The sequence below is a fragment of the Pantherophis guttatus genome, chromosome 1 (assembly GCF_059756535.1).
Source record: "Pantherophis guttatus breed Tessera chromosome 1, ASM5975653v1, whole genome shotgun sequence".
Taxonomy (NCBI): domain Eukaryota; kingdom Metazoa; phylum Chordata; class Lepidosauria; order Squamata; family Colubridae; genus Pantherophis; species Pantherophis guttatus.
Window position 1 is genome coordinate 161693675 of NC_142063.1, and position 11257 is coordinate 161704931.

At 37.5% G+C, this 11257-nt stretch overlaps 1 protein-coding gene across 1 annotated transcript; it reads right to left on the bottom strand.

The window, feature by feature from the left end:
• Positions 1-467: 467 nt before the first annotated feature.
• On the bottom strand, positions 468-11022 carry LOC148116607 (calcitonin gene-related peptide type 1 receptor-like). Its single transcript, XM_087882082.1, has 7 exons — positions 10878-11022; positions 10285-10345; positions 9459-9525; positions 8050-8268; positions 6876-6917; positions 5872-5978; positions 468-543 (listed from the first exon to the last, which is right to left on the bottom strand). Exons 1-6 carry the CDS (start codon positions 10969-10971, stop codon positions 5910-5912), a joined length of 552 nt encoding a protein of 183 aa, XP_087738208.1. The 5' UTR covers positions 10972-11022; the 3' UTR covers positions 468-543; positions 5872-5909.
• Between the last annotated feature and the right edge of the window lie 235 nt (positions 11023-11257).

The window sequence follows — 11257 nt, forward strand, 5'->3', positions numbered from 1 at the left end:
CATATGCTACTATACTGTTCCCTATATATGGACTCTAGACAGACCCTTATATATCCTGTCTTGAAGAAATTTAGTGCTCTTACACAAAGATTCAAAAGTAACCTCTCAATTTTCCCAGTTCTGTGTTACCATTTGTCTGATACACCATACCATTACTTAAAATTAGAATTTGTAATAGTATTTTTATTGGAATTTGTTTTAATAACCATGTTATTAAATACACCATGATGCTTATTGTTTTTTCTCTAGTACACATATACTTATATACAGAAAGATGTTATATACGGAACGATTTTTTTGTTTCAATATTTTGTTTGTATCCGGCCTTAGGGATGTAATAAATTTGATTTGAATTCAATGGTCCAAATAAACCCATTCAACTAATATTCTATGGACCTATGAAATTTTCATCCACCATTAGATTCAATTTAATTATGTCCTTATGCAGTGTGGAGACCACTATTTATTTCTTCCATTAGTTTGTTGATAGGATAGTGTGAATTATGCCTTAAGCTGAAAACATGTAGGAATTTCTGATGAAGGCTGAGAAAAAAAATCAAATGAGCAAACATTCACTTTGTATTCTGAATGAGTTCTTGTGCTCCTCAGAAGGCAGCATAGCTGTAGAAAATAGCCTTTCGGGGATTGCCAAATCAATTCATTTATAACATATTACTTCCATTAGATTGTGACAATCTTCAATTTGAAAAAATGAAAGCAAGATGAACTGATTTTATACTGTATATAATATGTAATATTCAATGTCTTGATACTTAAGCTTGCACTGTGTTTAGATTGGACATTTTATTAGATCAGTACATAAATGGCTTCCTTAAATTCTCCATCCCATTTGTAAGTAACAAATGTGAGAAACCATATCAGCAAATTTATCCCAGGGAAAGAGAAATGTGCAGCTTGGGTGTCCTCCCAAACTCACAGGTACTGCTTGAAGAGCAAGCGGTAGCTGTGGCCAGGGGAGCCTTCGTACAACTTCACTTGATGTACCAGTTGCACCTATTCATGGATAGAAACCTCAGTGAGGGTCACTCATGCCTTAGTCACTTCCCAATTGGATTATTATAACTTGCTATATGGGGCTGTCCTTGAAGACTATCTAGAAGCTGCAATAGGTGCAGAATGCAGCAATATTGGTATATATATGTGGACATATATCATTGTACCCATATGACACTTCTACTCTGCAAGCTACATCGGCCCCCAATTGGCTTCTGGAGCCAAATCAGTGTGCTGATCAGCACCTACAAAATCCAACATTGTTGGATTATTTGTGGGATTCCTTGTTCTGGAGGCAGTGGTGAAATGTAAAATTTGTTACTACCGGTTCTGTGGGCGTGGCTTGGTGGGGGGTAATGTGACTGGGTGGGCGTGGCCAACTTTTTTTTTACTTTTAAAAGCATTTTTTAAAATGCTTTTAAAAGGCTCTGACGATCCCAGCTGAGTTGCCTGATCGTCAGAGGCTTTTTTTTTCTTTTAAAAGAAAAAAAATGCTTTTAAAAGAAAAAAAGCCTCTGCCAATCAGGCAACTCAGCTGGGATCGTCAGAGCCTTTTAAAAGCATTTTTTAAACAACCTCTTTGGCCAAAGAGGTTGTAAAAAGATGCTTTTAAAAGCCTCTGACGATCCCAGCTGAGTTGCCTGATTGGCAGAGGCTTTTTTTTCTTTTAAAAGGCTCTGACGATCCCAGCTGAGCTGCATGATCATCGCAGGCTTTTTTAAAAAAAAACTTTTAAAAGCATTTTTTCTACAACCTCTTCGGTCAAAGGTTTTAGAAAAAATGCTTTTAAAAATAAAAAAAAAGCCTCTGATGATCGCGCAGCTCAGCTGGGCGGGGGGGAGGGATTTTTGCTACCGGTTCTCCGAACCACCCGCCACCATCACTACCAGATCGAGCGATCTGGTCCAAACCGGGAGCATTTCACCCCTGTCTGAAGGGTATTTGTCTATCCCACACTCTCCAATAAGGAGGGCACAATCTGGCATCCTTCAATGAAAAAGATCTCCTTTTAAGTCCTGGGAGATGTGTCTAACGTACAATAGTTCCAGTGCTGCAGGTCTTTAGAAAGGGTTTAAGATGTGATTCTTTCCAGTGGTGGGATTCAAGTAATTTAACAATCAGTTCTCTGCCTTAATGATTTCGTCCAACAATCAGTTTGCCAAACTGCTCAGAAAGTTAACAACCGGTTCTCCCGAAGAGGTGCGAACTGGCTGAATCCCACCACTGACTCTTTCCTTAAGCCTATAAGTCATGTTTAACTCTAATCTTCTAAAATCTATTCTAAATTGTTGCAACTCTAGGTATTACTAATACTTCGTCTCTAAGGCATTTTATTTTCCCCAGGGGCTTGAGTTTACAGGCATTGCCAATGTGCCTCATTCAACACCTCAGCTTTTTAAATATCAGTATATTTCTGTGTTTATTTTCAAAATTCTAGAGACAGAAATTATTTGGAAGAATACATTTTCCCCAACAAAATTGCTTTTCTATTTATTACCATCTCTACAGTATAAACTCTTGGATGTACTTACAATATGTTTTAGCTAAATATTCCTAAATAACATTATTTAGAAATATTTCTAAATATTTAGAAATATTTCTAAATAACATTAAAATAGATATTCCCCTTATATATGAAGCATGAGCCATAAATCTGTCAGGTGCAAACTAAACTTCTAAAAAAATAAGTCTTATTCCAGTGATGGCACATTTTAATCAAGATCACGTGAAGTATTAGTACTGCTTTATAAAAACCTAGTAAGAGCATATCTGGAATACTGCAACCAATTTTGGTCACCATACTACAAAAACGATGTTGAGACTTTGGAAAAAGTTCAAAGAAGAATAGCTAAGATGATCAAAGATCTGGAGACTAAAATATATGAAGAACGGCTGCAGGATTTGGGTCTGGCTAGTCTAAAAAAAAGAAGAATTAAGGGTGACATGATAGCAGTATTCCAGTATTTGAGGGGCTACCACAAAGAATAGGGGGTCAAATTATTCTACAAAGCACCAGAGGGCAGGACAAGAAACAATGGTTGGAAATTAAGCAAAGAGAGAAGCAACCTGGAATTAAGGAGAAACTTCCTAACAGTGAGGATAATTAACCAGTGGAACAGCTTATCTTCAGAAATCGTGGGTGCTCTATCACTGATGTTTTTAAAGAAGAGACTAGACAGTCACTTATCTGAAATAGTATATATTCTCCTGCTTGAGCTGGATTAGAAGACCTCCAAAGTCCCTTCCAGCTCATTCTACTCTAAAAATTCTAATCTCTCTGTCTGTGTTTCTGGTTGTGTGTATGAATTGACAGAGTTTATACCATAGTTAGCTATATGGGTTACTTCAGGGGTGAAATCCAGCAGCTTCTGACAGGTTCTGAAGAACCGGTAGTGGAAATTTTAAGTAGTTCAGAGAACCAGTAGCAGAAATTCTGAGTAGTTCAGAGAACCGGCGAATACCACCTCTGGTTGGCCCCAAAGTGGGGTGGGAATGGAGATTTTGTAATATCCTTCCCCCAGGAGTGGGGAGGGAATGGGGATTTTACAGTATCCTTCCCCTGCCATACCCACCAAGCCATGCCCTCCAAGCCAAGCCAAGCCAAGCCAAGCCAAGCCACGCCCACCAAGCCACGCCCACAGAACTAATAGTAAAAAAATTTGGATGTCAGCACTGGGTTACTTTCCATGCTACTTTTATGATTTGTACATGTGATGAACTACTCAAGGATCAAGCCACCTATTGTTTTTGAAGAAAAGATCTCTTCAGTGTGAGGAGAAGGAAAATTGTTGGAGAACTATAACTCTCTCAGCTTCCAAATTTCTACTTACCAAGCTCCACCAGATGTTCAGCATACATGATTATTGTATTTTGGTTAGGGGGATCAAAGTAATAAACTGGAGTGAGGAAAATTAGTTCAGAATTCCCCAGGATCTGAATCTATCACAGTAATTAATCCAAGATTTAGGTTTATTAGCAAAAGAATATAAGGAATAAAAAGTGATAGAGAAATGCTTTGGTACATGCCCTGAGACAGACCATATTTAATGTGACATAGGAATTCTATTTAGGATGCAATAGCTGTATCACAATTTAAAAATCAGGCAGAAACAAAGGAAGAATTCCATGAGCATAGCTAGCAAATTCTGTTGGAGAATTGTAAGTAAGCTGTATATTTACAGGATTTCTCTATGAAATTGTCTGCTTTAAATTAGCTTGGGGAGGAAGGGAAAAACAAAACCAGTGGTGGTTTTTTTAAAATTCTATCCTTCACCCTAAAATCAAGGCAGCAAATGAAAAACATAAAGGCAGACTTCTCACAAAGATAGCATAATAAGAATCATTAAACAATAAGAACATAGAACCGAAGCTGAGCAGCTGATTTATATAGCATTTGTGATACTAAAGTTATACTAATGATTTTTCATTGCCTTGAATATTTAAATTGATCCCCAAAATGGAGGCTTTATTTGCTAGAGGAAATATTGTCTTGCAGCTTAAGCATTTTCACTGGCTTCCAGTCTGCCTCTGAGGAGAACAAATCAATTACCACCATCTTGTGAGTTCTGAAGGGGGGAGGTTCAAGTCAAAAGGATTTATGAAATGCACTCATGCAGAGATATTTTGAAGGATTTAACAATTATGGTGATGAATTGCCTTGAGTCCAAAGTCCCAACTTCTGCTCTGACTGTGTTTGGCTGTGAGTCTCGCTTGTCAGAAGATATCCTTTACTGCTGCTAATCAAGGAGCAACCCTAAAATAAGTCAAGAGTTCTTTAATGTTTGTTTTTGGGATTAGGATAGATATCCTTGGCAGATGGCATGTGAACTTTAATGTTTAAAATAAAGTCCTAAGCAACTTTTAGTGGGCCACAGGAAAGAAATAGTCTCTTTAATTGTATATATTTTGGACAAATTACAGATCATAAATTTATGACAGGGGTGGGTTGTAGGGAGACAATCAGTAGACTCTTCAATCGTATTCCTTTTAAATATTGTCATATGCCATCAGGGTAGATTTTGTTTTTCTATTGTTCACATAATCATATTTTAATAGTAAGGAACTAAGAGGTTCTCACTAACTTAACTTTCTGCATTTATTTATTTATTTGATTTTTATCTGCCTTTATTACTTTTGAAGTAAGTCAAACTGGCAAACATACATGTTTCCTCCTCCTTCTCTTTTTCTCCACAGCAACCTGGTGATGTGAGTTGGAGAGAGAGAGAGAGGGAGGGAGGAATTGAGGGACTGGTTCAAAGTCACTCTGTCAAATTTCATTTTAAGGTGGGATTGGAACTCAAGAGTCTCCTGGTTTCTAGACCAGCACCTTAACCGCTACACCAAAACAGTTTGATACATTTTGCATTCTGTTTTTACAATGTTTACACTATTATAGCCTTAACTCTGTTTCTTATTACAATATAATATTGTAATGAATGATTTTAAAAAAATATTCGGTGTACGCAGGGGTGAAATCCAATTTTTTCCCCTACAGGTTCTGTGGGCATGGCTTGATGGGCATGGCAGGGGAAGGATACTGCAAAATCTCCATTCCCACCCCACTCCAGGGGAAGGATACTGAAAAATCCCCATTCCCCATCCCCATTGCTTAACGCATTGTAAGCCACCCTGAGTCTACGGAGAAGGGCGGCATATAAATTAAAAGCAAAAAAAAAAAATTCCCGGGAGCCAGCCAGAGGTGGTATTTGCTGGTTCTCCGAACTACTCAAAATTCCCGCTACCGGTTCTCCAGAATCTGTTAGAACCTGCTGGATTTCACCCCTGGATGTACGTTACTTGCACAGAGCATAATTGCAATTAGCCAAAAAGTTAAAAAAAAAAAAAAAGCAACATTACCTGTTGTGGCTCCATTCAAATGTTTAAAGTTGTCTGTATTAAGTCGAACTCTGACTTGGAAGTGATGCTTGGAATCGATTCCATAGCCTTCTGAAAACAGATTGAACCTTTCCAGAAAAAAGAAGGGGGGTGAAAAAAAGATGTTATATAGGATAGATTTCTTATGAGAATAATATAGACAGAAAATGAAGACAGACTTCTTATAACAAAACATTTTTTTTTCCATTAGTTGCTATCAGCCAGACTGGCTCCACAGAACCAAATACTTTTATGATCGTATCATATTTTGAAAAAGAAAAAAAAAAAAAAAAACCCAGTGACAAAAGACAAAAGAAACATTTTCTCATAGCTTTAATTGTTCTTGGCATAAACTGTCCATCTATAGGCCATACATTATTCTAGAGCAGAGGTGTCAAACTGGCGGGCCAGATGCATCACGTACAGGCAACGCCCACCCCAGCTTCGCGAAGGGGAAAAATGTCATGAAATGTCATGTGGCGGCAATGTGACACAGCAAGTTGACACCCCTGTTCTAGAGCCATTGTGGCACAGTGGTTAGAAAGCAATACTGCAGGCTAATTCACTGCTCACTCCAGAAGATCAATTCTTACCAGGCTCAAGATTGACTCAGCTTTCCATCCTTCTGAGGTCAGTAAAATGAGGATCCAGATTGTTAGGGGCAATATGCTGACTCTGTAAACTGCTTAGAGAGTGCTGTAAAGCACTGTGAAGTGGTATATAAATCTAAGTGCTATTGCTATCATCATCTTTAGAATACTGACTTCTGCACCATTTCAGCCAGTATAGATTATCAGGTGTCTCATATCACAAGCTGAACCCTCTAGTTTAATATGACTTGAAAAGATTGACACTATTCCTCTTCTATTTCTCTATATGACATATATGACAGCATTTAAGCATTAACTTAACTGTTCTTAATCATTTTCTAGATTCAAACATAAATCAGTTAGAAAAAAAATCAAAAGAAAAGAAAAATACTTTACCTGTTTATTAGAAAAGCACAATAGTATCGACAACAACAAACCCTGCAAAAGAGATGGGGGAGGGAGTGATTTCAGGACTGCAAAGAAATGTTCATCATGTTCTTTCCTTTCATTTTTTCCCCCTCAGAATGTCAGGAGATAAATTGGATGAAAAGACTGCAATTGGCCCAAAAAGCAGCCAATGAGCTTCCTTCTCTGATAATGGGCTTGAGTCTCAGCTTTCCTGGTCCTAATTCAATAATTTAACCAAATGTCTCTAAGAAAAAAAGAGATGATTAGAATATGACTCCAAAGCGATAGCTGGTAGGGCTAATTATCCTCTAAAAGAATGCCATCTAAATATGAAGGGAATCCTTGGTGTTGTAGTACTTAAAATATGGATTGAAACTCCTGCAGTACTGCAAGTGGGGCAATCACATTTTTTTTAAATCAACTTTTTGCAGGCAAAGTGAGACAAGTGGTGTGCTAATAACCACCAGTTGTGCCAGCCGATTGTCATCATCATGCTTCTGAGCAGCCAAAGAGCTATCTCTAGATAGAAATAGATAGATAGATAGATAGATAGATAGATAGATAGATAGATAGATAGATAGATAGATAGATGATACACACGTACAGAAACACACTGTATTCAAAAGCTCTGATCTCAATTGGCTCACAAAATTCTTGACAATTTTACAATTGGTTGTTATGAACCAACCCAAGCTGATTCCATCATACCATTTTGGTATGAGCAAGTTTGATCTTTCATGTGAGAGATAGTTAAATGCTGAGAGAGCAGAAGAATGAGAGGGGGGAAGGGAGGGAGGGAGGGAGGGAGAGAGAGAGAGAGCGCTGTCCAGCTGTCAAAAGCAGTCTTGATTTGAACACATATGACCCAAATGTTTCCACTCATCCTGAAACTGGTTAAACTTATTAACAAATTTTGTAATACTGTTAGAAAATTATTAAATTTGAACATATATAGTTTTCGAATATGACTGAAGTTCCCACTAACGTCCATGTCAGTTTAGCCCTCATTAAAATCTGCACAAATAAAAGGGGAAAAAAGTCTGAATGCATTTGTTGAAACTGATATGAAGTCAAGAATGAGTTAAAATATGTCCATTGTTTATACCTGTGACATTCCTTAGCAATCATTGTAAATTGCACATATTTCAAAAGACTTGGATACCTGAAATTGTATTAAAACATGGAGTAAGTATTGACGAATCTCCTTGCCGGTTCTTCCTGTTGATTCCCAGCACCCCAACAGGGTTTGGATGCCAAGGAGTGGTACTAAAATGAGGGTGGCCCTCACAGCTTTCATGTATTGAATAGATTTTCTAAGATGCCTGGTTCTTGACTTCTTTATGATGACATGAACGATCCTTATCAGGATCAAGAAATTCATCTATAGAAAAAAATAAAGTGTTAATTTCATGCCAATCTCATCTATATTTGAAAAAGAAATATCATGCAATTTGACAATAAAAACATCAACAGAGACTTTCAGGCCTAAGTCCCCAATGTTTGCATCAATGGAATTTTGACAAAATGGCTGTAATGTATTATTGACTGCAACGCTGTGCTACCACCATTAAAGCAGCTTTTTCTTCTGGCCTAGCTTTTTCTCTGTTTCATTATATGATTCTACCATAATAAGCACTTCAGGGTTATTTTTTTTTTAAAAAAAAATTAAAATTCAGAAAAGTGATTTTGATTATAGAAAATATTCAGAAAGAGATGAAAATAAGAGAGTGCCATCAAAATAATATTTAATAATCTAATAAGTAATATCAAAAAATTGGGTGTTGCAAAAAATCAACCAATAATTCACAAAACCTATAATCAAAACCTCATGTCTGAAGAACAATAAAGCAATCTTCAGTTCTTTTACATAGGATTTAAACTAATTTACTTAGGATATCCAGCTTCTTATTTAATTTGCAGTATCATGCTTATATTTCACTAATCACAACTAGTTTTCTTTCTACTTCCTTCTTAATAAAGAATAACCCTCAGGGCTTCCATTTTAGTGCCACTTCAAATGGTGGCTTGAATGTATTTTTATACGAGTAAAGAAACTAATAATAAAACAATTTACTGACCCCCTTTTTTTTAGTCCTAAATCATTGCTTAGATGTAATAAACAAATATTTATTCTTGATACTTCATGATAGCCAGTGATAAATATACCAGGATAAAAACTAGGACCATGAGTTCAAGTCCCAGCTTAGGCATCAAAGTCAGCTGGGTGTCTTTGGGCCTGTCACTCTTTCTCAGCCCAACTCACCTCAGGGTCAATGAGTCAGCCTCCTCCTTATTCCTAACAATAGCACTTAAACTTGTATACTGCTTCATAGTGCTTTACAACCCTCTCTTAAGTGGTTTACTGAGCATATTGCCCCCAACAATCTGGGTCCTCATTTTACTGACCTCGGAAGGATGGAAGGCTGAGTCAGCCTGGAGCCCATCAGGATTAAACTCCTTTCAGTTGGCAGAGTTAGCCTGCAATACTGCGCACCACCACCATAGATAAACATTTGGCATTAAAGTAAGAAAAATATATTTGATATGGAAATCATTGTGATATGTTCTTACCAAGAGAACAGTGTAGATAGGCCCGTCGATGGTATACGATAAAAGAGTACCTGTTGTGTACCAGCAGCTGGGAAAAAAAGTATAAGAGTATTCTTGCCACAATGCTAGTTGTCTTTGGGTTAGGACCACTCATTAAGCGACATTCAAAGTTATGACAGCACTGAATGAGAGGAATTTATGAGCAGGACTCAAAGTTTTGCAGTGTCTCCATGGTCATGTGATCAGGATTTAGGTCCTTGGCAACCAGTTTCGCAATTATGAGGGTTGCAGCATCTAGTAGTCCTGTGATTGTCATTGTCATCTTCCCTACCTTCCTGGGGACTTCCAAGGAAGAAACAACAAACTCAAGACAAACATGGCATAATAAAAAGCCAAAAAAAGCTACGTTACTAAGTGACGTAGTCAGGTCAGTGGGGGGTTGCTCCTGGTTTGGCCCGGTTTGGCTGAGCCGGTAGTGGTGACGATGTGACATCACCGAACTAGTACTCTTTGACTGGGAGCTGGGCTCTCCCGCCTGCCCCCGCTTTGTTCCTATCTTTATTTCTTGTTTTTTAGCCCAGCTGATAGGTGCGGCAGAGTGGATTGCCGCATCTCAGCTGGGCAGAAACCTAACGCGCTTGCGCGGAGCGATCATGCGCAAAGCACATGTACGAAGAGAACCGGTGGTAACACTGGTTGGAACCCACCACTGAGTCAGGTGATATTGAGCGTTATCACTTAGTGACAAGATTTTCATTCCCAATTGCCATTGTAACCCGAGGATTATCTGTGACTCCTTTAAATAAATTCTTGTAAAATGTGCTGGGTGATTTTAGTTTTGACTTACTAATCATTGAAATACAGGCTTCTGGCTACAGCATATGTAGAGACATGAATTAAAGGGACTCCTGTGAACAACAAATAGATTTTTTTTTTAACAACACAGAAAGTTTTATTTATTTAGCTCCAATATTGCTTTCAAATATTAGTAAACTAAATAAATATTGAGGAGAAAAATTATGCATTATGCGATCTATGTGGTTACCAAGAGTCAGCTAATTTGGTAATGATGGGACCTAATCAATCAATATATAATGTCTTAGAGAAAAGAATGCATTTCTGAAGGTTAGTATGCATCAAACTAAATTAAAGTAAGCATCTAAAATTGATTAAAAATAACTATAATTTATAGTCCATGTTAAAGATAGCATAAGAGTCTGTATATCTAACTCAACACGTCAAGCAAATAAAATGAGACTGCAGAATTCTATAGAATCTATCAATCACAATAATGGGAGGAGTTAGGCTTAGGGAGGGCGCTTAGAAAACCTTCAGAGATTCAATGCAGCATGTTACTTTTCCCATGATGACAATGTATCTTGCTACAGTGTGTGTTCTTGCAATGTAGAAAGAAGAGGAAGTGAAAGGAAAACAACGTACCCCAGCCAAGAAAATAATACCACCGCAAGGCCTGTCTTTTTGCAAATACATTTACCACAGTGACAATGTAGAGGTAAATTCCTTCAGACATCATCCAGAAGAAGTTGCAAAGAAAAAAATAGAGCTGGGAGATTTGAAGCACTTTACATACCTGTAGGCAGACAGGAGTATCAACTTAGTACAGCATACAATTCATGCAGGCTCTTTTATAATACAGATAATTTCCACCTGATTTAGCAAACAAGCAGATGTGAAAAGGAAGATTAAACTTCCCAGGCTATTCTTTGATTCAAAGGGCTCTTGTCACTCCTAGCTTTGAATCAGTATTCCCAATTAGATGCTGAAGCTGATAAATTTGAAAAAGTAAAAACAACATCATG

What these genes read in the sequence shown, in the direction of transcription:
- LOC148116607 (XM_087882082.1), bottom strand. Translation starts at nt 10,971, where the DNA reads ATGATGTCTGAAGGAATTTACCTCTACATTGTCACTGTGGTAAATGTA. An exon ending in ATGTTTTAATACAATTTCAG is followed by an intron (nt 6,918 to 8,049) that starts GTATCCAAGTCT and finishes TCTCTTTTGCAG; the next exon opens with GGTTTGTTGTTGTCGATACT. An exon ending in TGTGCTTTTCTAATAAACAG is followed by an intron (nt 5,979 to 6,875) that starts GTAAAGTATTTT and finishes TTTTCTGGAAAG; the next exon opens with GTTCAATCTGTTTTCAGAAG.